Source organism: Macaca fascicularis, chromosome 2 (assembly GCF_037993035.2).
Source record: "Macaca fascicularis isolate 582-1 chromosome 2, T2T-MFA8v1.1".
NCBI classification, from domain to species: domain Eukaryota; kingdom Metazoa; phylum Chordata; class Mammalia; order Primates; family Cercopithecidae; genus Macaca; species Macaca fascicularis.
In genome coordinates, this window is record NC_088376.1 from 112,726,636 (window position 1) to 112,754,183 (window position 27,548).

Sequence of the window (27,548 nt, forward strand, 5' to 3'; positions counted from 1 at the left end):
GCACCCTCCGGAGCCCTCTGCTGTAGCTGCCCTGGCCTAGGAAGGTGGGGCCCAGTGTGCCCAGGCTGAGCTTCCTTGACAGCTCCCACCCACCCCCACCTGTCAGCAGATCCCTGGGCCTGGCAGCTGGGGGAGCAGTGGTTCTGATATCAGCTCCCTGGGTGCTCTGGCCAGGGGCTCACAGACCCCCAGCTGGGCCTTACTTCCATGTCATGAGGGGACCACCATGGCCCTGTTCTGAGGCTGGCTCAGGGTCACCAGAGGGTCAGTGGCAGAAGAAGGTTTTGAAAAAGGGAGCCCAATCCCTTGCCCACTCCAGGCACTAGAGGGCCCTTCCTAGGCTGCCTGCAGGGTTAGGGTTAGGGTGGACGTGAGCATGGGACCATGTCTTGATTGTCCTCCTTTCCCCTTGGGTGGCAGAGGAAGGACATCCTTGCAGAGTTGACGAAGAGCCAGAAGGTTTTCTCAGAAAAGCTGGACCACCTGAGCCGTCGTCTTGCCTGGGTCCACGCCACTGTCTACTCTCAGGTAAGCCAGTATTGCAGCTGCCCCTCCCCGACCTCACTGGCCAGGTTGTGCCAGGGCCCTTGATGCCCCTGCCCTCGCGGGCCTCTGGCACACACATGTCCCTTCCCACTTCAGACTCCATCACCCCATGCCATGTTCCCTGTACTCCTCATGCCCTGTGGACTGAGGAAGCGCTGTTTCTGGACTTTCAGTACGCCTCATAGACCTGTCCTTCGAGGAACAAGCTTGCTCTGTCTGCCTCCCCTGCTCCCACCCCCTCCCAGTTTCTTGGCTCCCCTCCTTCTCTCCCAGTGCATCAGGGGCTCTGCAGTCTTTCCCGGAGCCACACCCCACCCTCTGTGTCTGCCTCTGTCTGACTCATTACCACCCAAGGCCACTGGCTTGTTCTCTACTCACTCGCTCATTCACTTGCTCATTCATTCAATAACATGCACCCAAAACCTGGTGTGTGCCAGGTGCCGTCCTGGACACTAGGGACACACACACATTAATAAATCAGAAAGACGAGCTTCTGCCCTCCCAAGGCACTCAGCCTGGTCAGATACATGGATGGACAGACGGATGGATGGGGCACTCCTGCTATGACTGAAGTTTTATCCCCAGGCCTCAGACCCTCTGGACTTGTTTCCTCTCCCTGCCTCTCCTGGCATCTCTTCCCCCACCAGTGAATGCCTTGAGGATCTCTTAAGGTGCCCAGTTCAGGGTATCTGCTGTCTTCTTGGCCGTACCCCTGCATGACTGGGTGATTGAGGCCTTTGGGGTCCCCATTTCTATCATCTCTGCTTGCTGTTTCTTCTCATGGCTCCTCCCCAAAACCCAAACCACCTCCACCTTTTTCCCAATCCTGACTCTCTTGCTACCCTGGATGACTGTGCTTACTGCCCCATGCCGAGAACTTCCTCTCCCTTCTGTCCTGAGATTTTCTGCCTGCCCACCTCCCTCAGAAGTTTGGCTGCCCTCTCCCACACTATCTTCTCAAGACCCTCTCCCTCTCATCTCTCTGCCTTTTTTTAGTTGTGCTAAAATATGTGTGACATAACATTTACCATCTTAGCTTTTTTTTTTTTTTTTTTTGGAGACAGAGTCTCACCCTGTTGCCCAGGCTGGAGTGCAATGGCATGATCTTGGCTCACTGCAACCTCCATCTCCTGGGTTCAAGCACTTCTCCTGGATTATAGGCGTGCCACTGTGCCTAGCTAATTTTTGTATTTTTTAGTAGAGACAGGGTTTTGCTATGTTGGCATGGCTGGTCTCGAACTCCTGGCCTCGTGTGATCCTCCCACCTCGGCCTCCCAAAGTGCTAGGGTTACAGGCGTGCGTCACCGTGCCCGGCCACCCATGATAGCCATTTTTAAGTGTTAAGTCTGTTCACATTGTCGTACAGCCAATCTCCGGACTCATTTCATCTTGCAAAACTGATACTCTGTGCCCGTTAAACAGAACCTCCTGTTCTCCCCTCCCCAGCCCCTGGCAACCACCATCCTACTTTCTGTCTCTGAATTTGACTATCCTAAGCACCTCATCTAGGGAGAATCATACACTATTCGTTTTTTTGTGTCTGGCTTTAGCATAATGTCCTCAAGCTTCATTTGTGTTATAGCATGTGTCAGAATTTCTTCGTTTTCCAGGCTGAATAATATTCCACTGTATGGACACCACATTTCGTGTATCCAGTCCTTTGTTGATGGACGCTTGAGTTGCTTCTACTTTGGGCTACTGTGAATAATGCTGTAATGAACATGGGTGTGCAAGGATCTCTTTAAGACCCTAATTTCAATTCTTTTGGTTATATACCCAGAAGTGGAATTGCTATATCATATGGTAATTCTGTTTTTTATTTTATTTTATTTTATTTTTGAGATGGAGTCTCACTCTGTTGCCCAGGCTGGAGTGCAATGGCGCGACTCAGCTCACATCCTGAGTTCAGGTGTTCTCCTGCCTCAGCCTCCCATGTAGCTGGGACTACAGGCGCGCACCACAATGCTCGGCTAATTTTTTATTTATTTATTTCTTTTTTTTGAGGTGGAGTTTTGCTCTTGTTGCCCAGGCTGGAGTGCAATGGCGCGATCTCGGCTCATGGCAGCCTCTCCCTCCCAGGTTCAAGTGATTCTCCTGCCTCAGCCTCTTGAGTAGCTGGGATTACAGGCATGCGCCACCATGCCTGGCTAATTTTGTATTTTTTTTTTAGTAGAGATGGGGTTTCTTCATGTTGATCAGGCTGGTCTTGAACTCCCGACCTCAGGTGATTTGACAGCCTCGGCCTCCCAAAGTGCTGGGGTTACAGGCATGAGCCACTGCGCCTGGCAATTTTTGTATTTTTTGTAGAGATGGGGTTTCACTATGTTGGTCAGGATGACCTTGAACTCCTGACCTCAGGTGATCCGCCTGCCTCAGCCTCCCAAAGTGCTGGGATTACAAGCATGAGCCACTGTGCCTAGCCAATTCTGCTTTTTAATTTTTTGGAAACTACCATATTGTTTCTACAGTGGCTATGCCTGTTACATTCTCACCAGTAGTGCACGAGGGTTCCAATTTTTCCATACATATCCTTACTAACACTTGTTATTTTCTGCCCTGCTTTTTTCTTGGTAGAGACGGGGTCTCACTATGTTGCCCAGTTGTCAAACTCCTGGGTTCAAGGAATCCTCCTGCATCGGCCTCCCAAAGTGCTGGGATTATAGGCATGAGCCACCACACCTGGCAGTTTCTACTTTTTTAATAGTAAATCCTAATGGGTAGGATATGGTACCTCATTGTGGTTCGGCATTTTCCTAATGATTAGTGATATTATAGCAAATAGTACCTTTATATGCACTTATTGGCCATTTGCATATCTTTTTGTTTGTTTGTTTGTTTTGTTTGAGAGTCTCGCTCTGTGGCCCAGGCTGGAGTGCAGTGGCAAGATTTTGGCTCACTGCAACCTCTGCCTCCCAGGTAGCTGGGACTATAGGCATGCGCCACCACACCCAGCTAATTTTTGTATTTTTAGTAGATACGGGGTTTCACCTTGTTGGTCAGGCTGGTCTCAAACTCCTGACCGCAGGTGATCCGCCTGCCTCGGCCTCCCAAAGTGCTGGGATTGCAGGTATGAGCCACCACACCCAGCCTGCTGTAAGTTTTGAAATCAGGAAGTGAGACCTCCAACTTTGTTGTTTTTCTTTTTTCTTTTTTTTTTAACTTTGTTGTTTTTCAAGGTTGTTTTGGCTATTTGAGGTCCTTTGAAATTCCATATTAATTTTTAGAGGAGTATTTCTGTTTCTGCAGAAAATACCACTGGGCATTTGATAGAGATTGCATGAATACATAGATTCCTTTGAGTGGTATTGACATCTTAACAATGTTAACAGTTCATGAACACAGGATGGCTTTCCATTTATTTAGATCTTTAATTTCTTTTAGCAGCATTTTGTAGTTTTCAAGATAGCTTCAAGTCTTTTGCTTCCTTGGTTAAGTTTATTCCAGTGTATTTTATTCTTTTTTTGATGCTATTGTAAATGGGATTGTTTTCTTGATTACTTTGCAGGTTTTCACCTGTGTCTTTCTAATCCCATTATGCCTATAGTCCCAGCTACCTGGGAGGCAGAGGTTGCAGTGAGCCAAAATCTTGCCACTGCACGCCAGCATAGTGATTTTGCATAGTGATTTTGTATCCTACAATTTTTTTTTTTTTTTTTTAGACAGAGTCTCTGTCATCTGGGCTGGAGTGCAGTGGCACAATGGCACAATCTCAGCTCACTGCAGCCTCTGCCTTCTGGGTTCAAGCAAGTCTCCTGCCTCAGCTTCCTGAGTAGCTGGGATTACAGATGCCCGCCACTGCCCACGGCTAATTTTTGTATTTTTAGTAGAGATGGGGTTTTACCATGTTGGCCAGGCTGATCTTGAACTCCTGACCTCAGGTGATCTGCCTGCCTCGGCCTCCCAAAGTGCTAGGATTACAGGCTTGAGCCACTGCACCTGACCGTATCCTATAATTTTGCTGAATTTATTTATTAATCCTAGTTGGGGTTTTTTGTGTGTGTGTGTATCTTTAGGATTTTCTACTTATAAAATCATGTCTGTGAACAGAGATAATTTTACTTTATCCTTTCCAGTGTGGTTTCCTTTCCTTTTCATGCTTAGTTGCTGTGGCTGGGATTTCCAGGAGTATGCTGAGCAGAAGTAGAGAAAGTGGCACACTTGTCTTGTTCTTGTTCTGAGGGAGGGAGAGATTACAGTCTGTTGCCATTGAGTGTGATGTTAGATGGAGGCTTTTCATATGGTCTTTATTATGTTGAACCGCCTTCATTCTCCACATCTTCAGCACTAACTCACCTGTGTCTTTCTAATCCCATTATTAATGGAAAGATTCACTCTTGTAGAACAGCTCTTTGGGAGGCTGAAGCGTGAGGATCACTTGAAGCCAGGAGTTCATGAGCAGCCTGGACAACCCATCTTTACAAAAAAAAAAAAAAAAAATCAATTAGCGGGGCATGGCGATGCATACCTGTAGTCTCAGCTACTCTGAGGTCAGGAGTTCAAGACCAGCCTGGCCAACATGGCAAAACCCCATCTCTACTAAAAATACAAAAATTAGCCGGGCATGGTATCACATACCTGTAGTCCCAGCTACTCTAGAGGCTGAGGCAGGAGGATCACATGAGCTCAGGAGTTCCAGGTTGCAGTGAACTGTGATTGTGCCACTGCACTCCAGCCTTGACTCTACATGTGCCCAAAAGTTATGCTGTCTCCTTCTTTCTCTGTCTTAGCTGCTTCATCTTCTCCTTCATCTCCCTCTAGCATGGGCTCTTCCCCACCTCTGAAACAGTCTCACCAGGGTCTCTGTCTGCCCCCATCTCAATCCAGCTGGCACATTTCCATCTCCCTTGCATTGATGCCTTAGCTCTCATGGGGCCATTGCCATCCCCTTGCCAGACCCAATCTTCCCTGGCCTTCTGTAGCAGCAGGATCATCGTTGCCTAGGTTTGCACCCAGGCCCGCCCCTTAAACTCTTGCTTACATCTTCTCCTAAGCTCCTTGGGTTTTAGGGCACATCAGAGAGCTGGTGTGAAGCCCAGGTGCTCCGACCGCACTCCAAGACACACAGGTGCTGTGGGTCTGGGCTGGAACCTGAGGCCGCATTCTTGCCTGGGCTCCCTGACATGGACTCTGTGGAAACCACATTGTGGGGAGCAGGGCCCTCAGCAGGTTTTGTCTGTTTCCTGTGACCTCTGTTCCACCAGTCACACTGCCCCCTGCCTTCCCACCACCTTCTCCTTTGCACTCCAGATCAAATTTCTGCCTGCCTGCTTACCATTGCCAGCTCTCTTGGGCCCTCCATGCATCTTGTACTCCACTTTTCAACACAGACTTCTGGTCACAGCACTCTCTTGCCTAAAACTTGCTTACGGGCTGAGGCAGGTGAATCACCTGAGGTCAGGAGTTCAAGATCAGCCTGGCCTACGTGGCAAAACCCTATCTCTACTAAAAATGCAAAAATTAGCTGGGTGTGGTATCACATACCTGTAGTCCCAGCTACTTGGGAGGCTGAGGCAAGATAATCCCTTGAACTTGGGAGGCGGAGGTTCCAGTGAGCCGAGATGGCGTCACTACACTCCAGCCTGGGCGACTCAATCTCAAAAAAAAAAAAAAGAACTTGCTTACAAATATGCTGACCAGAGTTCTGGCTGGGTTGCAGTAATACGCCCTCCAGACTGAGTGCGTCCCTCTTGCCTGCTGAGGACTCGATTGCCCTGCTTAAGCCACTGCTCGTGCTTCCTGAAATCCAGGTCTCAGTTGTGCTGTCATAGGCCTGGGGAGGCCTTTCCTGATCCCCAGGCCAGGACATGAGCCCAAGACCCCACTGGTGCACAACCCAGCAGCACCCCATGTGCCTCCTGCAGGAGAAGATGCTGGACATCTACTGGCTGCTGCGCGTCTGCCTGCAGACCATTGAGCACGGTGATCGCACAGGGTCTCTCTTTGCCTTCATGCCCGAGTTCTACCTGAGCGTGGCCATCAACAGCTACAGTGCTCTCAAGAATTACTTCGGTCCCGTGCACAGCATGGAGGAGCTCCCAGGTGATGGAACCATTCAGGCTGGGGCAGAAGCAGAAAAGGGGTCTCTAGTGTGAGCCCTAGGAGCCCTGGTCTGAGACCTCTGTGGCCCAGCAACACACATCCGTGGGGGGCAGGGAGGGGAGGAGCTTCCTCTGTGGTTCACCCTGCAGCAAACAAATGTTTGCACCCTGCCCTGGGACCTGCAGCCACAGATCCAACAGCTCCCTGGCAAAGGAAAACAGACAAGATGGAACACAGTGGGTGGAGACCCCTTGGCTTTCACTTCCTTCCTAGTGCTATGAGCAACTGCTGTGGTGCAGCAGCCAGCTGGCCCTGCACCCTGACTCCCTGGCACTGGTCACAAAGCGTGGCAGTTGGTCAGGGGCAGAATGGTTTGTCTTGGTAAATCACAGCAGGGGGTGGACCCTGCTACGGTCCACATCCGAACCTGGGCTTCTCGCAGCCCACTGATTCCAGGCTAAGCTGTACTGTGTATGTCTGGATCAGGCAGTGAGCTGTCATAGCCCCTAGCCCACACCCTGCCTAGCCCCAGGCCTCGGTGTAGGCTTTGTCTTCAAAGACAGAGCTGTAGGCCGGGCGCGGTGGCTCAAGCCTGTAATCCCAGCACTTTGGGAGGCCGAGACGGGCGGATCACGAGGTCAGGAGATCGAGACCATCCTGGCTAACCCGGTGAAACCCCGTCTCTACTAAAAAATACAAAAAAAAACTAGCCGGGCGAGGTGGCGGGCGCCTGTAGTCCCAGCTACTCGGGAGGCTGAGGCAGGAGAATGGTGCAAACCCGGGAGGCGGAGCTTGCAGTGAGCTGAGATCCGGCCACTGCACTCCAGCCCGGGCGACAGAGCGAGACTCCGTCTCAAAAAAATAAATAAATAAAAAATAAAAATAAAAAACAAAGACAGAGCTGTGGGTGCCCAAGGAGCTTTGACTGCTCATCAGGTGTGTGTGCTGAGATGGGTTTGAGCCCAGGTCAGGGCTCCTGCCAGGGCCTGTCATCCCCTCACAGTGAGCCTATGCCTTAGCCCCTCCACAGCCACCAATGAATGCCTTGCCTGATGTCCCCAGATGCCAGCCTGGGTCCAGGCTGGGCTTGGGAGCCAGCTCTAGAGCCTGCTACCCAAGCCCACCCAACCTGCTGACATGCCTGCCTCTGGAGCCCCCACTCCTAGCCAACACGTCTCAATTCCTACCCTTGCAGGCTATGAAGAGACACTGACCCGCCTGGCTGCCATTCTCGCCAAACACTTTGCTGACACACGCATCGTGGGCACTGGTGAGGGGCCCTACAGAGGGTACAGGGGGAAGGGGATGGGATGGCACCTCTGGTTGGCTTTCTTCTATGAAAAATGTGGCCAGGTGGGCATGAGACATGGGTCCAGGGCTCATGCCAAGCCCCTACTGAGGCACGGCGTCTCCCCGCAGACATCCGAGACTCGCTGATGCAGGCCCTGGCCAGCTACGTGTGCTACCCACACTCCCTGCGGGCTGTGGAGCGAATCCCTGAGGAGCAGTGAGTGGGGCCTGGGAGGCACACACCCTGGCCACAAGCACCGTGCCCAGCCTCACCCCATGTCTCTCCCCTCCTTGCCCTCACAGGCGTATCGCCATGGTGAGGAACCTCCTGGCACCCTATGAGCAGCGGCCCTGGGCCCAGACCAACTGGATCCTGGTGCGGCTCTGGAGGGTAAGCCTGACTCAAGGGGAGGTGGCTGAGACTGGCTGAAGGGAGAGGGTGCCCTGTCCCATTGACCTGAGCACCGACCCCCACCTCCACAGGGCTGTGGCTTCGGGTACCGCTATACACGGCTGCCACATCTGCTGAAAACCAAACTTGAGGATGCCAATTTGCCCAGCCTCCAGAGTGAGTATCTGGGTTGGTGGAGTCATGAGCAAGGCAGGCGGGGGTGTTTACCCCCTACCCATGGGTTCTTTCAGACTCTCCAGTTCTTCAGCCCCTCTCTGGTTCCCCCATTGGGTCCCAGACTCCCTACTTGTCCCCTGGGGTTTCCACTTTCCTTGCTTCCTTCCAGCCCAAGGATGCTCGGGCTGGGACTCCCCCTCCTCCACCTTGCCCACAGTCCTACATGTGTCCTTTGGGCCTGGACGCTCTACATGGGTCATGGTGAGAGGTGGCACCATCTTCCTGGCCTGCCGCAGCTCATGCAGACTGAATACTCTGTCCCTTGCCCTCAAAGCTAGCTCCCTGACCTCCAGCCTTGTCCCAGCACCATGTCCTTCTGCTTCTTTTTTGCTCTCTGCTGGTGCCAGACCCTGGCCTTGGCTTCGGCCTTGGACACCTGAGTCCAGTGGGAGCACAGATTGGAGGTTGGCCAGGTGCCCAGAGGGTATTCATGGGGGTTCCTGGAGGAAGGGACATTTAGTTGGGAGCAGAGGGCAAGTATCATGAGCCTGAGGATTTTACCCTAGGCCTGGCCCTTGCAGAGTGCCTACCACACACTGTCTTCACCCTTCGTGGTGGCTCTTCTTGGCTCATGTAGTCTGTTTCTGCCCTTGTGGGCAGTGTTTTGATCTGAAGGGTGTCCCCAGAGAGGCTGAGTGTCTTGTGCTAAGTCACACAGCAAGTCCTTGCCAGTTGCTGTGGTCCTGCCTCCAGGGTGGAACTGAGCTGCAAGTGGAGAGCAGCAGTGGGGCCAGGCCCGTCCTGCTGCTGCGGGAACTATTGATTTGCATCAAGCTGGTGGGGAGGTGCGCCGGGCCAGTTGCAGCTGAGGGCTCTGGTTACTGCTGCCTGCCAGCCCAGACTTGGCGCCTACCACCTTGGCCATATGCCAAGGCCAGGCCAAGGGCAGCAGAGGACAGTAGAGGACAGCAGGTTTGCAGCAGGGCTCAGAGTAGGCTCTTGGAGGAGCTGGCCTTGGTGCTGGTGGGGAAGCGTCTAAGCCACCCTGTCTAGGTCTGACCCTATCTGAAGGGTATGTGACCCAGAACTTGCTGAGGGTCAGGCTCTGGCTATGTGGCTGCTCCAGGCCTGGGGTGGATGGTGTGGTGTCAGAGCTGGAAACAACTGCAGCCTGGAGTTTGCCTACTAGAAGGAGGGGACAGATTCTGTCCTAACTACAAGGCAGCTGTCCCCTGTCCCCTGCTTTCATGACCTGAGCATTCCTAGGGAGCTGTCTTTCTGTCCTTATACCAAAGTCTCAATGGGCGAGGACAGAGGCAAACAGGCAGAGGCCACTGCAGTGGAGTCCCTGATGATGCTACCTCCTGTCCCCCTGCAGAGCCCTGCCCCTCCACCCTGCTGCAGCAGCACATGGCGGACCTCCTGCAGCAGGGTCCTGATGTGGCGCCCAGCTTCCTCAACAGTGTCCTCAATCAGCTCAACTGGGCCTTCTCTGAATTCATTGGCATGATCCAGGAGGTGGGCTGTGGTGCAGCCTCGTGGGTTAGGGTGGTGCAGGGGATGAGGCCTGGTCCCGGGCTAGAGCCAGGTGCTGACCGCTGCATGTCCACGTGTTGGTGGATCAGATCCAGCAGGCTGCTGAGCGCCTGGAGCGGAACTTTGTGGACAGCCGGCAGCTCAAGGTATGTGCCACCTGCTTTGACCTCTCAGTCAGCCTGCTGCGTGTCTTGGAGATGACTATCACACTGGTGCCTGAGATATTCCTTGACTGGACCCGGCCTACCTCCGAGATGCTGCTGCGGCGTCTTGCACAGGTGTGGCCATCTGGGCAGCAAGGGTGGGACCCTCGGAATGCCCCTTTCATCAGTGGTGGCGCTCCCCATCCACCAATGGACTCCTGCTCCCCTCACAGCTGCTAAACCAGGTGCTGAACCGAGTGACAGCTGAGAGGAACCTGTTTGATCGTGTGGTCACCCTACGGCTGCCTGGTGAGGACCTAGATGCCCTGCACCCCAACACACTACAGGCCTTGGTTCCTCTGCTAGGAACAGTGATGCCCAATTCCACATTCTGCCCCCGGACAGCCAGGCTTGGCGCTCTGCAGCCTTGGCTCACCCTTCTGTAGGGAGGGCAGTGGGCAGGGTGGACCGTGTCAGGCCCGGAGTCCTTGCAGCAGGAGTGTGTGGGTGGCTCATGTCCTTCTTCCCCTTCCCCTCAGGCTTAGAGAGCGTGGACCACTACCCCATTCTGGTGGCAGTGACGGGCATCCTGGTGCAGCTCCTGGTGCGTGGCCCAGCCTCAGAGTGAGTGTTTGGGACCGTGGGCCCCTGTGGGAGCTGGGTGTGTCTGGTGAGAAGGGGCTGGACAGGGCCTCCTGGTACCTCAGTTTCCTCATCTGGAAAATGGACCTCAGTATCAGGTTTTGAGGCAGAGGGAAGGTAGTGAGGTGTGAACGGCCTAAATAGGGGTCAGAGGGAGCTTCTCTAAGTAGGAGAATCTGGGACCCCAGCAGGACAGGTGGCCCTGGCCCACAGAGCCACTGGTTTGTGGCCATGCCTCAGGCCGGGCATGGGAGGCAGGACTCCGGAAGGTGTGTCATCCTGTGGTGGACAGGGCCAGGCCGCCGGGAGAGCTGAACACACACAGGACCGCCATTGTCTGCAAAGGCTCCAGCAATAAGCACGTGCTGCCTTTATTAAGAAACTCTGGAGCAGTGGGGCCCAGGATGGCCATGGGGGCCCCCAGCTCGGCCCTACACATGAAGGGCTCCCAGACACCCATTCCCTGCCCTCCCGCAGTGGGAGCAGTGAGATGCATGTGAAGCCAGGGCACCGCCTCAGCCATTAGGCTGAGACCAGTGCCAGCCCTTAAGAGGCCCCTGCTCTCGAGGGACATGGAGTTCCGGCTCGGCCCTCCCAACTTGGCCATGCTCTCCAGGCTTTTTGGGCTTTTTACTGCTGAAAAGCAGGGGCGCAGGCCATGATCCCCTTCACTGTGTCTTGTAAGCCCACGGAATGGGCTGTGCCTTCAGAACAACAGCTGGATGCCCCGGGCCAGAGAGAGCAGGGCCTCTGACTGGGGCTTAGGCCAGCCCCCCCAGGAGTCTCTTGAGGAGCCTTTCCTGCCTAGTTCCTGCCCACTGGACTCTGCGTGAATCTGTGAAGCTTTCAGGCGGTTGGGAGGGAGTCCCATTTCACCAGAGGGCGGGCTTGTTTCCTCTTTCTGTCCTGGGGTGTGGGCGACATCTTCCTTCAGAGCCGTCGTCTTTTCCCTGTGGGCCCACTCCCTCCCACCGCCTTGGGAAGGGGAGATGACCCTGCGTCAGCTCTTCAGCACCACTCCTGGAGAGCTGCCTCGGCCCCTGAGGGTGGACAGGGGGCTCTGCTACAGGGGTTCTTCCACAGGCTGTAGAAGAACACAGCTACTTCCACGGCTGTGCTGTGTTGAAAGCCACAGGGGCCTGGGTCTCTCAGGCTCACAGGGCATTTGGGCACTAGGAGGTCCCCGGGAAAGCAGGCACTAGCACAGCTTGCAGGGCCTGGGGCCTTTGGGTCCTGTGCAGGGGCAGAGCAGAAGGCAGGTTGGGGACTACGACGCCTGTCTCTACCAGTGAGTGAGAAAGCCCATTGTGTTTCGAGGCCCATACAGGAAGCTGGGGGGCCAGGCACAGTGCTTCCCACCAGCATCTGCCAGTTCTCTGGACCGAAGCAGACAGCAGGGCGAGCAGCAAGAGGGTGGGGGCCTGGGTGGGGGCCCTGGGCAGTCTAGGTCGTCATGGGACCCTCGGAGCCTATGGAGCTAGCGGACTCAGAGCCAGCCTTCAGCTGCAAGTCTCCAGGGTTGCAGAGATCAAATTCCTCAGCTACTGCCAGCTGCACGCGGCCATTGAGGCCCCTCCGGCCTGGCTCCAGAAAGACTACGTGCTTGTGGACGCTGGCCTTGCGGCTGGGTGCGTCTGGCGGTGTGGTGCTGAGTACTGAGGACTGTGCGCTCAGCTCGTGGAGAGGGCTGGGTGTTCGGGGCCAGCGGCGGCAGCGGCAGGCACGGCGGCAGCAGCAGCAGGGTGGTGCGAACAGGTAGAGCAGCACGAGCACCAGGCCCACAGCGCAGCCCAGCAGTGTGGTGAAGCCTGTGTTGAAAGCCTCGGGCTCTGGGCGCGGGAAGTGCACGCTCACGTTGTACTCGTGCGTCTGGTTGTGGTGCAGGCGGGGCCCAGTGGCCAGGCACACGAAGAGTCCGGCATGCTGCTCCTGCACGTTGCCTATGGCCAAGCTGCCGTCGGCCAGCACAGCGATGCTGCCATCGCGGGATCCTGGCGCCCTGAGAAGCTCCTGCTGCGGCGAAACCCAGGCAATGCGCATGGCCGGGACGCTGGTGTTGCAGTAAAGCCTTAAGGACCGACCCACCAGCGCGTACAGGTGCTCTTCCGGCCGCTCTAGGCCAAGAGCTGGGGCCGATGAGCAGTTCTCAAAGACGCGGCTGTGCTGGAAGAAGCGCACACGGGACGCGGGTACCTTGAAGGCCAAGCATATGTACTCGCGCGCAAAATCGCGCACGGCGCTCAGGCCCCGCTGGTGCCAGCGCTGTAGCAGGTGGTAGAGGCGGCAGTCGCAGGGTAATGGGTTGTTGTGCAAGTAGAGGCCGTTCTTGAGGAAGGCCGGCAGCGCGGCCAGCTCAGGTACAGAGATGTGTCCCAGCCGGTTGGAGGAGAGGTCCAGAGTAAGCAGGTGGGTGGCGCTCAGACCGTGCAGGTGGTCGAAAGAGAACGAGGCAAGTTCGTTGCAGCCCAGGTAGAGATGGCTGAGCGCGCTCAGGCCGTGGAAGGCATGCTCGTCCAAGTGCACCAAGCGGTTATTGAACAGAAGCAGCTTCTCCAGCGCCCCCAGCCCGTCGAGGTCATGGCGGCCAAGCGCCCGCAACGCGTTAGATGATAGATCGAGCAGCCTCAGGCCGCTGGCGTTGGCGAAGACGCCGAGACCCAGCGCTTCTAGTTCGTTGTGGCCTAGATGCAGGGCGCGCAGCTGGAAGAGGGGCGCCAACCAGCCGGGGCGCAGGCGCTGGAGCGCGTTGTGGCTCAGGTCGAGGTCCGCAGTAGCGGCAGGTAACTCGGCCGGCACATCCTGCAGCCCTAGGCCAGTGCAGCTTAGCAGGTCGGCAGCGCAGATACATTTGTGGGGGCAGTTGTGGGGCGTACGGGGCGGGAAACCCTCGGAGTCCGGGGTGCCTAACCCAACGCACAGCATGCAGAGCAGTGCCCCCAGCAGCATCAGCCAGGTCATGGCGGCGACCACCAGGGACAGGACAGAGCAGCTCTGTGCAGGTCGCAGTTCCAGGACTCACCCACTTCTGCTCTAGTGCGACATGGGTGGCACCGGATGGCCCTTGCCGAGGAGGCACGGCGGGTTCTGGCCGGCCGACGGCCCCTACTGTGCGGTTCCCAGGTTGTGAGGCGGGGCTGCACTTCTCTTCGTGCTCCCTTCGGCTTCCCGAGCCCTCTCCAAGCGAGTTCCTGATCGGCTCCTAAATACTCCCCCCAGGGGCGGGGCTCGGGCTCCTATTGGCTCCCGTTTGAGGAGGCGGGGCGGCTGCATCCCCTAGTGCCCAATGGCCCCACATGACCGCCAGATGAGGAGTGAGCCCAACCCCAAAGCCCCAGTCTGCCTTTGGCTGGCAGCTCTCCGCCGCTCCTTTTTCCTCGAGGAGTAAAAGGGGGAGTCTGGAAGAATGTCTCCAAGCTGCTGTTAGTGTTTATTAGAAATGACTTATTTGAGTGATATATTATGGGGCAGATGGACTCTCTTAAGGTGGCTCCCCTGAGCCCTCTTAAAGTGGTACCCCAGGCCGGGTGCGGTGGCTCACGCCTGTAATCCCAGCACTTTTGGAAGCCGAGGCGGGTGAATCACCTGAGGTCAGGAATTCGAGACCACCCTGGCCAACCTGGTGAAACCTCGTCTGTGCTAAAAATACAACAATTAGCCGGGCGTAGTGGTGGGCGCCTGTAATACCAGCTACTCCGGGGGCTGAGGCAGGAGAATCACTTGAACCCAGGAGGTAGAAGTTGCAGTGAGCCTAGATCGCGCCATCGCACTCCAGCCTGGGCAACAGGGCCAGACTCCGTCTCAGACCCCAGGCTGTGTGGCACCTTACTAGAATACAGGACTTGGGGCTTGGGAAGCAGGGAGACGGAAAGGATGCAGGGGGGCGGTGATTATGTACAAGCCGTGGCACTCCTCATTGGCAATCCCAATAGAGACTACTTTTAGCCAGGCCCCAAGCCTTCTGACTGCCCTTGCACCATCCCCTACCTAGGAGAGAGCGAGCCACATCAGTACTCCTGGCAGATCCCTGCTTCCAGCTACGCTCAATATGCTATCTCCTGGGACAGCCAGAGCCCCCAGCACCTGGCACTGCCCTGCCAGCCCCTGATCGGAAGCGCTTCTCCCTGCAGAGCTGTGAGTGGGCTGGTGGGGGGGGTCAGGGAGATCTGGGGCTGGATCGGGTCAGGAACCTTAAGAACAACAAAGTCCTAGGCTGGGAATATTTAAAAGGCATGACATCCTCATCTACCTCTGACTTGACACTACCTACCACTCCCCAGATGCGGATTATATCAGTGCCGATGAGCTGGCCCAAGTGGAACAGATGCTGGCACACCTGACCTCTGCATCTGCCCAGGCAGCAGCTGCCTCTCTGGTGAGTGGGACCATGGTGCACAGGTCCATGCCACTTGAATATGTGTGCACTCCTACATAGGCACAGCAGACATCCACACAGCCAGGCATCCAACTCCAGCCCACCCTTCACTCTCCTCCCTGCAGCCCACCAGTGAGGAGGACCTCTGCCCCATCTGCTATGCCCACCCCATCTCTGCTGTGTTCCAGCCCTGTGGCCACAAGTCGTGCAAGTAAGTGGTCCCCACAGCTTGGTAGTGGGGAGAGCAGTAGATACATGCAGGGCAGTCCTCATCCCCTCCCCTGTTGTAGAGCCTGCATCAACCAGCACCTGATGAACAACAAGGACTGCTTCTTCTGCAAAGCCACCATCGTGTCTGTAGAGGACTGGGCCAATACGAGTACTACCTCCTCAGCTGCCTAGGCCTCACAGCCTGTGCCATCCTGGAACCTCCACCCTTGAACCCAGAGCCAGGCTGGGCCCTATTTATGAGCTCCCTTTGCCCTTCTCCTGTATCTGCCCCCCCGCAACCGCCACCACCACCACATTCAACCTCCTTGCCTGCCTGTATCCTCATTGGTGGGAGCCCAGCCATGGCCCTAATTGTGCCTGAGCTTGACTCTCAGTCAGGGCCACAGTCAGCATTAAATTATTATTCCATACAGCCCTGGCCCTGGCCCTTCTTGAGGGAGTAGGGTTTGTGGGGTGTGCCCAGCAGGGATCCTGCCAGATGATGTCCACATGAGAAGGCAGGTGTCCAACAGCTTCAGCTTCACCCAGTGCCCCCCAGACAGATAACAAGTCCAGGGTCTTCTGATGTGTCAGGCCAGCACTCTCCCCTTGCTGATGGGAAAACCGGGGCTTGGCCAGCCCCACTGCATCCCCTTACATGATGATACGAGGCTCTGGCACTGACTCGCCAATAGACTTGTGGGGCAGCACGCTGGCTCCGTTGAGGTAGAGCTCATCGTTAACTATGACGTCCTCACCCAGCACTGTCACGTTCTCCATGCGAACCTCCAGGAGAGGATAGGCCTTGTCAGGGAGACAGGCACACTCCCCGCCCCTCTCCCCACCTGGCCCAGCCCACAGGCTTACCCACTGGCCCACACGGCAGCGCCAGCCCACAATGCAGGACTCAAGCCATGAATGGGAGCGGATCCGGGCATCCCGCAGCACCGTGCACCGCCGGATACACACACCATCTTCGACCACCACGCCAGGTCCCAGGCTCACATTGGGGCCAATGCTGCAGTTCTGGCCAATGCGGGCACTTGGGTCCTGAGAGTGGTGGGAAAAATACAAGTGGGCCACTTGTCTCCCAAGACTGAGGGGGTTAATGATGGGCTGGGCAAGGGCCTCACCACCAGCACGTTGCCCACAATGCCAGGGCCTGAGTACAACCGCTCAGGGTGCTTCTGCCTCAGTGACTGCAGGAAGAGGCACATGCCAGTGAGGAAGTCCTTGGGCTGCCCAATGTCCATCCAGAAGCCTGTAGGGAGGGATGTATCAGGGCCCTCAGCCCAGCCACAGACCACCCCCACCCTGTGGCCTCCCTGCCTCACCCTGCAACTCCATGGCATATAGCTGCCCCTCCTTGGCCATAATGGGGAAGACCTCCTTCTCAATGGACGTAGGCTGCAGCTGTGGGAGTGGGCAGCTTGTGAGCAGGGTCATGGCGGTGATGGCCTGCCCCACCACAGCCCACCGACAGCTGTCTCCTACTACACACCTGGATGCGCCGCAGCACCGCAGGGCTCAGGATGTACATGCCTGCGTTGATCTTATTGGACACAAACACCTGCGGCTTCTCCACAAACCGGTGAATTCGGCCTGTGTCAGCCTCACACACCACCACACCGTACTTGGAGGGTTCCTCCACCTTGGTTACCTGAATGCAAGGAAGGGGACCTCGGACCTAGTCCAGTGTTCCTGAGCCTTGATATACATGCCGTTCCAGATCTCAGAGACTCTGCCCCAAGTGCTTAAAGATACATACTGCACAGCTCTGTACCCATAACATCCGAAGGCAGATGAAGGCTAGGGGGCAGGGGAGGCTGGGCGTGGAGGGTGGAAGTGTCAAGAGAAACAAGACCTGGCGCCTTACCAGGATGGAGCCCTCCTGGCCATGGTGCCGGTGGAACTGCACCATGGCTTGGAAGGGGAAATCGCAGATCACATCACTGTTGAGGACGAAGAAAGGGTCTGCAGTCTCAGAGAGCAGGTCACGGGCCAGCGCCAGGGGCCCAGCTGGGGGAAAGGGACAGGTCACAACCTTGCTGGAGGTCTGAGTCCCTGGATTCAGGCTCAACAGGCCCAATGCAGGCTGGGTCTTACCCTTTTCCTGGCCTTAAACCCTCCCCAAGGGACCTTTCTCTACTGACCTGTCCCCAAAGGCTCCTCTTCATGGGACATGGAGATTCGGATTCCCAGCTGGAAGGAAGAGGACCCCCAGTCAGGTTCTACCAGGATGGGAAGTTGGGTGGGGACCGAGGATAAGGGCCAAGAGTCCGTGCCTCACCCTCTGCTCCTGTGCCTTCATTTCCTTCTCCAGCACCTGCGACATGTAGCTCACGGCCAGGATCACGTGGTCCACGCCTGCCTGTCAGAACGCAGGCCAACGGGCGGGCTCAGTCAGAAGGTACGGGAGCCCCTGACCCCCTAGTCACTGGCCATCCCTAGTCCTGCCAGATCCAAAAGCGACTCCGATCCCGACCCAGGGTCTTACCGCAGCTAGCGCCTCCACTTGGTGCAGCAAGATGGGCTTATTGCAGAAGTCCACCAGTGGCTTCGGGGTGCTCAGTGTCAGCGGCCGTAGCCGCGTCCCATAGCCCCCCACTAAGATCAGTGCCTTCATCGCGCCTGCGGACGTTGAGGGGGTGTCCCGGGCTCTGAGGTGCCTGCAGCCCGTCTAGTCGGTCCCTGCAGCGCACTCCCAACGCCGTGCCCGGCCCCGCGCCCTTCACCAACCCGTCTGACCGACTCTGGCTCCACCTCGTCCTCCCGGTCGCCCTGACGCCGGATCCAGGGCCGCCACAACCCAGAACGCGACGCCGGGTGGACGGCTGCTGGCCACGAACTCAGGGCGGACCCGGCGCGGGCAGTGACGCGAGCACCGCGGGCCAATCGGCTGCCGCGTACGTGGCACGGCCGCCGGCGACGGAGCGTTGGGTCGCAGCGCTGCGACACACGTAGCCAATGAGCGCCCGAGTACGCCGGGCTGCCATGGAGACCCGGGCCGGGACCCGCGGGTCAGCTGGCCATTGGCGGATCCAAAGGCGGAACTGGCGCCAAGGGTGAGGCCTAGTTCCCTGCTTCGCGCCGTCCAGCAGCCGCCGGCCCCGCCCCACCCCGCGGCCCGCCCCCACGGCCCGCGTCGCGGCCCAGCCCCGAGGGAGGGTGATCAGGGAAGGCTCCCGGACCACGGGATTTTCACAAAGACAGACTCGCCTCCGTTTCTAGCGGCTTTATTTTTGACATACACGACCTCAGACACAAGCGGGGCGGGCAGCGCTAGGTGTACAGAAAGGAGCGGGCTCGGACCGAGCACCCCTCAGGCAAGGTCCAAAGCAAACACTACTGCGGCGGGAGCCACGGGTTAGTGTCCGGGCGCAGACCTCGGGCGGTGGGGACAGGCTTAGCTTCCAAGAAGAGGAGCAGAGAGCGATTCCCAGAACGCGGGGGCTTACAGTTCCCCGAGAAGCAAAAGAACCAGGTCCTTCCCAGGGTTGTCCATTTTTTTCTCATTAAAATATTTTTTAAGTCAGCACAAACATAACCAAATTGTACAGCTTTAAAGTTCAAAGCAATCTGCATCTAGGGAACGTGCATGTGGTCAGGAGTGAGCGCGTGAACAGCAGCTACGGAACTAGCACAGGCGCCAGGCCCCATGATGGGAATCCCCACGCCCATTGCACAGGCCCAGAGAGGGAAGGGTGGGGGTCCCTAGCAATTTGCTACACTGGTCCCCTTCCTCTTTTAAGCACCACCCGTCCCACCCCACCCTCAGGGGCTGGTGTCAGCTTGGCCCAGGGAAGCACTATAGAGAGGGGTCACCGGAGCACCCCAACCCATGATCCCATGTTGCACTTTGGTCCCAAGTTGGGGCTAAGGCAGGGCCTGGCAGGGAGAGGGCTCTGGCATGGGGCAGGGAGAAAGCAGTGGCAGACAGTATGCACACACACTTGCCCACTACCATTAAATAACAGGGCTGGGTCTCCAGGTGTCCAAAGTGCTGAAAAGAGGGGCCCTGCTCTAGGGGAGCAGCAGCAAATCCCAGGCCTTCCCACTCTTTGTAGTGCCAGGAAAATACTGAATATAAGTGGATGAAGCCTTTGCTCGCTGTGAGGAGCAGCAGAATGTGGCAGCCTCTCCTCCCAGAATCTAGGAACCTGGGAGGCACAGGACATCCCCAAAAGGTCCCAAACAGCTCCAGACCCTATGCCTTACCCTCCACCCTACCAGGGAATGACTAAGTCTACACTAATGAAGGGCTACTGCCCCCATGGCTGAAGCCACAGAATGGTACAGGAGAGAAAACCGTAATTTCTGACCAGAAACAGCCAAGCTGTCCCTCCCAGCCCCAAAGAATGGGAACCTGCCCACCAGTGGCACCAGAGCCGGGGGCTAGGAGAGATGGCATCCATCAAGGAGCCCTTAAGAAGCTGCATCTCTAAGGACCAGGAAATGAGTCCATCAGTTACCAAGGCCTCTCACAGCTGGCAGGCTTACCTTTAATGCCAAACAGGCACTTGCCTAAAGTGACAATGAACAGTGACCCTAGGCTCAAAGGAGAGGGTGCTAACCCTGGCAATGGCTGAAATCGGTGTCATGTCCTGGCCATCTGTTTTAGAAGCAGCAGGTCTGTGCCATTAAGGGCTGGCAGCCAAAATGACTAAAACCATGAGAAAAGAAGGGTCACTCCTCAAGCCCTCACTATCCCACTGTCAGTGTTGAGGGCCATATTCTAGGCCCACAGAAAGGGTGCTGGGTCAACAGGGAAACACCACCAGTTTATTCTGCTATCAGGTCTTTATAAAAAGGCAACACCTGTGGAGGAAGGGCATGAGGCAAAAGCTCACCTCAGAAGTGGGAGTGTTCTGCTGAGGAAAGCATGAAGGAATGAGTATATACTAATGAACAAGGCTACACCCCAGAGGAAGGATCCCGAGGGACAGGGGCTGGCAGCTGGACACATGGACAAACTGATGGACCCAGGACTGATCAGACAAAGCTCTCATTAGCAGAATGTGGGCACCTGCACCCAGAGCCCACACCATGTCCCTGTGAGCAAAAAAGCTTAAAGTTCTCCCTCTAGGCCCAGGGCCAAGAGCGCCTCACAAAGAGCTGCCGCCTTGAACTTGGCCTGGGGAAATGAGACCCTGAGCGGACCACAGCCCTTGAGCCCTGGGAGGAGCAGCCCATCCAGCAGCAGCACAGCTGCCGAAACTTAAAGAAGACGACTCCCACCCATAGCACAAGAACTGCAAATACTGTCTAGGCCAGAGCCACCAGAGGCCCTGAGGCCTGCTAGGACACCGACTATCCCCCACTTCAGTGGGGTAGGAGGGAGTGGTCTTCTTAGGCAAGGGAACTTGGTGAGAGAGGCTGGCTGTTTCAGGAATAGGACAGGTGCCAACCTGTCACATGCCAACAGGTACCTGGGGAACCCAGGGCCTGCCCTCTGCCATAAGTTGGCCTCAGCCCAGCTTCATTAATCTAGCCCCACACTAAGATCAGACCCAAGGATGGGTCCAGCTTTGTGCAGTAAGCCCTGTGGTGCCCTGAGGGCACCTATTAAAGAGCTAGCTGACACCCACAGCGTAAGACCAGAAAGCCCCCAAGAAATGGGCACCCAAAGCCCTCTACTTCTGGGGAACAAGGGAAGAGTGGGCATGGAGGGGCCCTGCACCAGCCCAGGGCTTTACCCTACAATCAGCAGAGCCCTGCAGCCACAGACCTCAAAGATCTAGACAAGAGAAACCAATGTCCAAGGGCACCCTGTCCCTGCTGCCAAGCCCACCAGGGGCACCTCTTCCTTCCTAAGGCAGCCTGGACACACCAATCAGAGCCACAAAGCTGAGGAGCCTGGCTGAGAGGGCGTGTGGTCTACCCTCCTTCACTTTATATATATGGATTCCAGGCTACCGCTAAAAACATTTCTTTTAGTTTACACCAAAGAGAAATATAACCCTTTAAAATCAAGTCTGTGTGTCCTCACGGCAAGTTCAGAACAATGGTCCCTGCCTGTGGGTGGAGAGGAAGGGGTTCTGGGGGCCCAGAACAGGGCCTACTGGTTCTCGTCCCGCATCTGTTCCATGATGCTGATGAGGTTCTCCAGGCCAAACACATAGCCTCTGTCTGGCCCATCATGCACGGTGGGGTCATCCCGGAAGCCCTTGAACGTGCTGTGTGCAAAGTCAATCATGCGGACATCCACCTTGGGCTGAGAGGAGGGACCCGCCTCGGGGCTGGTGTTGCTGGGGCTGGTGCTGGGGCCACAGGATGACGCCACCTCAGGGAGCACCATGTCCAGGTGCTTGAGACGCATCTCAGACCGGCGGTCCAGGCAGGACTCAGCCCGGCACTCCTTGCCATCATAGATGACAAGCAGGGAACTGGAGTAGAAGCGGTAGGAAGCCTGCCGCTCCAGCACAGCTTTCAGGCCTCGTAGTTTGCTCAGGATAGGCTCAAACAGGTCACGTCGCAGGTCCAGGCCATTGTGCAGATATTGATACAGGGCATTGCGGAAGCCTTCAATGGAGAGCCCACGGCCATAGTACTTGTTCCTGCAGAGGTAATGCCCTGTGTCCAGCTGGTACACCTGAAACCCCAGGAGACAGACAGGGTGAATGCCAGGGAAGTCTGAAGAGCTCACAGTGCCCTGGGCAAGCACTGTCTGAAAGCACTTTGACCAACCTGAGTTTTTCTGCTCACCTATCTAAGTGGAACTGGGCAGGCCACATTCACCCTGGGTTTTCCCATTGCAGAACCAAGAGAAAGCAATACCAGGCCTATGGGTTCCCTGCCACCAGCTTTGGAGCCCCCTCCTCCAACATCAGAACATCTTGTTGACAGGCAAGAGTCTTACGTGTCCCAATGTCAAGGCAGCAGGCTCTCACAGTGGTCCTGCACCTGAGGCCCATAGCAAGGTCAACAGGTAAGGACAGAAGGGCTCAGGAGGACACACTTGGCATAGATCGCACGCAGGTATGAGCACAACCCAAATCATGCAAGTGGCAGCACCTAGGCTCTGAGCAGAGGTAACTCACCTGCATGCCGCAGACCCTGACGCCCAGCGTGGCTGATGTGCTCTGCTCACATTTCCGCATCTGCCGGGCTGCCTTCTCAGCTGATGCGTCATCGCCATGCTGCCGCGTGCCCATCTTCAGGTCCAACACACAGGGGTACTTGAAGTGGTGCACCACGTTCTCAAGCAGGAGGAACTCTGGGCCACGGTCAAGAAGAATGACAACCACACTCACCATCAGCCCCAGCCAGGAAAGCACAACCCAGTTTTTCTATAAAAGGGCGCTTTTACCTAATGCAGTATGTACTTGTCTCAGAAACTCTCAAATGTGGGTTTCACACCACTGGCTTATTACTTCTTAACCAAAACAAACTGTGGTAAAATATACATAAAATTTACTTCAGCCATTTTTAAGTGTACAATTCAGTGGCATGAAGTATATTTACTCTGTTGTACAACCATCACAACCATCTATCTCTAGAGCTTTTTCTTTTTTCTTTTTTTTTTTTTTTTTTTGAGATGGAGTCTCACTCTGTTGCCCAGGCTAGAATGCAGTGGAGTGATCTCGGCTCACTGCAACCTCTGCATCCCAGGTTCAAGCTATTCTCCTGCCTCAGCCGCTTGAGTAGCTGAGATTACAAGTGCCCGCCACTACACCCGCTTATTTTTGTATTTTTAGTAGAGACGGTGTTTCACCATGTTGGCCAGGCTGGTCTCAAACTCCTGAACTTGTGATTCACCTGCCTCAGTCTCCCAAAGTGCTGGGATTACAGGCGTAAGCCACCACACCTAGCTAGAACTTTTTCTGTTTTTTTTTTTTTTTTTTTTTTTTGAGACGGAGTCTCGCTCTGTCACCCAAGCTGGAGTGCAGTGGCCGGATCTCAGCTCACTGCAAGCTCCACCTCCCGGGTTCACGCCATTCTCCTGCCTCAGCCTCCCTAGTAGCTTTTTTGTATTTTTTTAGTAGAGACGGGGTTTCACCGTGTTAGCCAGGATGGTCTCGATCTCCTGACCTTGTGATCCGCCCGTCACGGCCTCCCAAAGTGCTGGGATTATAGGCTTGAGCCACTGCGCCCGGCAGAACTTTTTCATCTTCCCCAAATGAAAAGAGATCCTCCCACCCTCAGCCTCTGGAACAACTAGGACTACAGGCATGCCTAATTTTTTTTTTTTTTTAGATGGAGTCTCGTCCTGTTGCCCAGGCTGGAGTGCAGTGGCGCCATCTCGGTTCACTGCAACCTCTGCCTCAGGGGATTCAAGCTATTCTCCTGCCTGTATCCATTAAATAGAACTAAACAGTGACTCCTCATTTTCCCTCCTCCCAGCCCCTGGGAACCTCTAGTCTACTTTCTGTCTCTATAAATTTATCTTTCCTAGGTATCTCATAAGTGGAATCATACAGTATTTGTCATTTTATATCTGGCTTATTTCACTTAGCAAAATGTATTCAAGATTCATTTATGTTATAAGTATGTATCAAAATTTCATTCCTTTTTCTGGCTAATTTTCCATTGTATGTATATACCACATCCTTTTTGTTGTTGTTGTTTTTTGGTTGTTTTCTGGTTTTTTAACCTAAGCTCTACAGTACTTTTATGTTTATTTTTGCTATTTTTTATTTTTTTTGAGATGGAGTTTCGCTCTTGTTGCCCAGGCTGAAGTGCAATGGCGCTATCTTGGCTCACCACAACCTCCGCCTCTTGGGTTCAAGTGATTCTCCTGCCTCAGCCTCCCGGTAGCTGGGATTACAGGCATGTGCCACCACGCCCGGCCAATTTTGTATTTTTAGTAGAGACGGGGTTTCTCCATGTTGGTCAGGTTGGTCTTGACCTCAAGTGATCTGCCTGCCTTGGCATCCCAAAGTGCTGGGATTACAGGCGTGAGTCCCTGTGCCTGGCCTTTTTTTTTTTTTTTTTTTTAGGAGATGCGCTCTCACTCTGTTGCCCAGGCTGGAGTGCAGTGGCTGGATCCAGAGCTCACGGTAGCACTGACCACTGGGCTCAAGAGATCCTCCCACCCTCAGCCTTTGGAACAGCTAGGACTACAGGCATGCCTTATTTATTTTTTATTTTTTTATTTTTTTTTGAGACAGAGTCTTGCTCTGTCACCCAGGCTGGAGTGCAGCGGTACAATCTCAGCTCACTACAACCTCTGCCTCCTGGGTTCAAGCCATTCTCCTGCCTCAGCCTCCAAGTAGCTGAGACTACAGGTACCCGCCACCACCCTGAGCTAATTTTTTGTATTTTGAGTAGAGACAGGGTTTTACCACATTGGCCAGACTGGTCTGGAACTCTTGACTCCAGGTGATCTGCCTACCTTGGCCTCCCAAAGTGCTGGGATTATAGGCATGAGCCACCATGCCCAGCCGCCTACCTAATTTTTAATGTTTTTTTTTTTAGAGACAGGGTCTCACTATGTTGTCTAGGCTGGTCTCGAACTCCTAGCCTCAAGTGATCCTCCCACCCTGACCTCCAAAAGAACTGAGATAACAGATGTGGGCCACCACACCCAGCCTATGTTATCTTTAGATCTATCTTGCAGGCAATATGCAAACTAAAGATTTGGATACATCCCTCACCATCAGTGAACCAAGGCCCTACTCAAGCCAGCACCTTGCCCAGGCCTAAGAAATAAGGAAGACATCTTGGTAGCACTACAACAAAAACAAGGAAACCAGATTCTAACATTTCCAAATAGGAATCTTTAGAAAAAACTGGATTTATTTTTTTTCTTTTTCTTTCTTTAGGATGCCATCTTGCTCTGTTGCCCAGGCTGGAGTGCAGTAGCACAATTTCAGCTCACTGCAACTTCCGCCTCCCAGGTTCAAGTGATCCTCCTGCCTTAGCCTCCCAAGTAGCTGGAACTATAGGCGCATGCCACCATGACTGACTCATTTTTTTAACTTTTTTTTTTTTTTTGAGACGGAGTTTCACTCTTGTTGCCTAGGCTGGAGTGCAATGGCACAATCTTGGCTCAATGCAACCTCTGCCTCTTGGGTTCAGATGATTCTCCTGCCTCAGCCTCCCGAGTAGCTGGCATGCACCACTACGCCTGGCTAATTTTGTGTAGAGATGGGGTTTTTCTCCATGTTGATCAGGCTAGTCTCAAACTCCCAACCTCAGGTGATCTGCCGGCCTCGGCCTCCCAAAGTGCTGGGATTACAGGCGTTGGCTACCATGCCGTCAATTTTTTGTATTTTTAGTAGAGACGGGGTTTCACCAGGCTGGTCTCAAACTCCTGACCTAAGTGATCCACCCACTTCAGCCTCCCAAAGTAAAGTGCTGGGATTACAGGCATGAGCCACTACACACCCAGCCCGGATTTATATTTCTGTCTTGCCATTTCTCACTAAATTTGAACAAGTGAATGAGAGACAGAGAGACAGAGATCTCGTTCATTGGTTTCAAATATATATATATACACACACACACACATATACACACACACACACACATATACACACACACACACATATACACACACACACATATACACACACACACACACACACACACACATATATACACACACACACACACACACACACACACACACACACACACATATATTTTTTTTGAGACGGAATTTTGCTCTTGTTGCCCAGGCTGGAGTGCAATGGTGTGATCTCAGCTCACTGCAGCCTCCATCTCCCAGGTTCAAGCAATTCTCCTGCCTCAGCCTCCCGAGTAGCTGGGATTACAGGCGCACACCACTACACCCGGATAATTTGTGTATGTTTAATAGAGATGGGGTTTTGCCATGTTGGCCAGGCTGATCTTGAACTCCTAACCTCAGGTGATGCACCTGCCTTGGCCTCCCAAAGTGCTGGGATTACAGGCGTGAGCCACCACGCCTGGCCATATAAATACATATAAAATACAAATATATATAAATTTATCCCTTAATAGTTCTATAACCTTCTGCTCAAAGCGATCTATGGTCCTAATTCATTTACATACATGTCTTTATTCCAATATATCCCATTTGCAACAATCTTATCTTTCTACTTTTGTGTAAAGGTACAGACTTATCATATGTCTGCCAAAAGTCACTGGGTCTCATAGCCCAGGCCTCAAATCCATCCACAGAGTAATCACATCTTAGAGGATAGACACTCACCATCACTGTGATGATGAACATTTCATTCTTTTGAAAGTAACTTTTAAATTTGGCCTGAATCAATTCTGTTGCCTGCTATTACCTATAAACACATGATGGTAAAATATGAAGGAGGGTGTAGAAATATCTCAACACCCTGGAAGCACAGGCTCTGGAATCCTGCCTTGACCACTCACTACCTCTAGGCACAACACTTAATCCCCCTGTGCTTCTATTTCTTCATCTATAACACGGGAATGATGACAGTTCCTTCCTCAAAAGATTGCTGTGAAAATTAACTATGTACAAAAGGTTCAGCACACTTTCCCTCAGTTTCTTAGAATAATCAGTTGTTATTTGTCTACTACTTCAAAACACTAACAATTGTAAGAATTCCCATTCTAGGCCGGATGTGGTGGCTCACACCTGTAATCCCAGCACTTTGGGAGGCCAAAGCAGGCGGATCACTTGAGGTCAGGAGTTCGATACTAGCATGGCCAACATGGTGAAACCCTGTCTCTACTCAAAATACAAAAATTGGCTGGGCGAGGTGGCGTGCGCCTGTAATCCCAGCTACTGGGGTGGCTAAGGCACGAGAATCTCTTGAACCCGGGAGGCGGATGTTGCAGTGAGCCGAGATTGCACCACTGCACTTTGACCTGGGCAACAGAATGAGACTCTGTCTCAAAAAAAAGGAATTCCCATGCCATAATACTTTTTTATCTTTTCTGGAGATGAGAGAGGGTCTTGCTGTGTCGCCAAGGCTAGAAGTTAGAATGTAGTGGATGCCATCATGGCTCACTGCAGTCTCGACTTCCTGGGCTCAAGCAATCTTCCCACCTCAGAGCTGGGACTATGACAAGCACACACCACCACATCCAGCTAATATTTTTAGTTTTTGTAGAGATGAGGTCTCACTATGTTGCCCAGGCTGATCTCAAACACCTGGTCTCAAGTGATCTTCCTGCCTCAGCCTCCCAAAGTGCTGGAATTACAGGTGTGAGCCACCATGCCCAGCTATCTTTAACATTTTAAATCTATTTTATGGTGTTTATCATCAGATAAAAATCTCACCAAAGTCATATA

The 27,548-nt window shown here is 54.3% G+C and overlaps 4 protein-coding genes and 1 long non-coding RNA gene across 29 annotated transcripts in view; 1 reads left to right on the forward strand and 4 right to left on the reverse strand.

The window, feature by feature from the left end:
* RNF123 (ring finger protein 123) overlaps nucleotides 1–15,779 on the forward strand; it is a 40,949-nt gene extending 25,170 nt beyond the window's left edge. For 9 of the 14 annotated variants that reach the window (XM_015445911.3, XM_045386261.2, XM_045386262.2 and 6 more), the window contains 14 exons: nucleotides 421–528; nucleotides 6,408–6,585; nucleotides 7,781–7,855; nucleotides 8,005–8,092; nucleotides 8,179–8,266; nucleotides 8,359–8,443; nucleotides 9,822–9,961; nucleotides 10,069–10,257; nucleotides 10,356–10,431; nucleotides 10,662–10,746; nucleotides 14,753–14,895; nucleotides 15,042–15,136; nucleotides 15,262–15,347; nucleotides 15,427–15,779. In XM_015445911.3, the coding sequence (XP_015301397.1) occupies nucleotides 421–528; nucleotides 6,408–6,585; nucleotides 7,781–7,855; nucleotides 8,005–8,092; nucleotides 8,179–8,266; nucleotides 8,359–8,443; nucleotides 9,822–9,961; nucleotides 10,069–10,257; nucleotides 10,356–10,431; nucleotides 10,662–10,746; nucleotides 14,753–14,895; nucleotides 15,042–15,136; nucleotides 15,262–15,347; nucleotides 15,427–15,538 (1,548 nt within the window). In that variant the 3' untranslated portion in view covers nucleotides 15,539–15,779. Of the gene's footprint in view, nucleotides 1–420; nucleotides 529–6,293; nucleotides 6,586–7,780; nucleotides 7,856–8,004; nucleotides 8,093–8,178; nucleotides 8,267–8,358; nucleotides 8,444–9,821; nucleotides 9,962–10,068; nucleotides 10,258–10,355; nucleotides 10,432–10,661; nucleotides 10,747–14,752; nucleotides 14,896–15,041; nucleotides 15,137–15,261; nucleotides 15,348–15,426 lie in introns of all 14 variants that reach the window. The other 5 variants (XR_274648.5, XR_012431149.1, XR_012431148.1 and 2 more) reach the window with 4 other exon arrangements.
* AMIGO3 (adhesion molecule with Ig like domain 3) lies at nucleotides 11,098–13,942 on the reverse strand. The gene has a single exon (XM_005547143.4). The coding sequence runs from the start codon at nucleotides 13,720–13,722 to the stop codon at nucleotides 12,208–12,210; it is 1,515 nt and encodes a 504-aa protein (XP_005547200.1). The 5' UTR covers nucleotides 13,723–13,942; the 3' UTR covers nucleotides 11,098–12,207.
* GMPPB (GDP-mannose pyrophosphorylase B) lies at nucleotides 11,098–18,197 on the reverse strand. Of its 3 annotated transcripts, XM_005547141.5 has the most exons (9): nucleotides 17,844–18,197; nucleotides 17,637–17,717; nucleotides 17,500–17,548; nucleotides 17,223–17,365; nucleotides 16,848–17,006; nucleotides 16,681–16,759; nucleotides 16,480–16,607; nucleotides 16,214–16,396; nucleotides 11,098–16,132 (listed from the first exon to the last, which is right to left on the reverse strand). In XM_005547141.5, the coding sequence occupies exons 1-9, from the start codon at nucleotides 17,970–17,972 to the stop codon at nucleotides 16,001–16,003; spliced, it is 1,083 nt and encodes a 360-aa protein (XP_005547198.1). In that variant the 5' UTR covers nucleotides 17,973–18,197; the 3' UTR covers nucleotides 11,098–16,000. The 3 variants fall into 3 exon arrangements, with proteins under 3 accessions (XP_005547198.1, XP_005547197.1, XP_073888314.1); XM_005547140.5 differs by having other exon boundaries at nucleotides 11,098–16,396; XM_074032213.1 differs by lacking the exons at nucleotides 16,480–16,607; nucleotides 16,681–16,759; nucleotides 16,848–17,006.
* Nucleotides 18,198–18,566: 369 nt separating this feature from the next.
* The window catches only part of IP6K1 (inositol hexakisphosphate kinase 1), a 73,327-nt gene continuing 64,345 nt past the window's right edge, over nucleotides 18,567–27,548 (reverse strand). For all 10 annotated transcript variants that reach the window (XM_005547152.4, XM_065540589.1, XM_065540587.1 and 7 more), the window contains 2 exons: nucleotides 22,387–22,562; nucleotides 18,567–21,938 (listed from right to left, as the gene is read on the reverse strand). In XM_005547152.4, the coding sequence (XP_005547209.1) occupies nucleotides 21,405–21,938; nucleotides 22,387–22,562 (710 nt within the window). In that variant the 3' untranslated portion in view covers nucleotides 18,567–21,404. The remainder of the gene's footprint in view (nucleotides 21,939–22,386; nucleotides 22,563–27,548) is intronic.
* Nucleotides 24,937–27,250, reverse strand: LOC135969722 (uncharacterized). The gene is made up of 2 exons (XR_010585125.2): nucleotides 27,122–27,250; nucleotides 24,937–25,178 (listed from the first exon to the last, which is right to left on the reverse strand). It is a non-coding gene; the product is annotated as an uncharacterized lncRNA (long non-coding RNA).

Bases quoted from the DNA above. Each gene is read 5' to 3' on its own strand.
- AMIGO3 (XM_005547143.4), bottom strand. From the start codon at position 13,722: ATGACCTGGCTGATGCTGCTGGGGGCACTGCTCTGCATGCTGTGCGTT.
- GMPPB (XM_005547140.5), bottom strand. From the start codon at position 17,972: ATGAAGGCACTGATCTTAGTGGGGGGCTATGGGACGCGGCTACGGCCG. The intron at 17,366-17,499 runs GTCAGTAGAGAA...CCTTTCCCCCAG, and splicing joins AGAGGAGCCTTTGGGGACAG to CTGGGCCCCTGGCGCTGGCC. The intron at 17,007-17,222 runs GTAAGGCGCCAG...CCTTGCATTCAG, and splicing joins GCCAGGAGGGCTCCATCCTG to GTAACCAAGGTGGAGGAACC.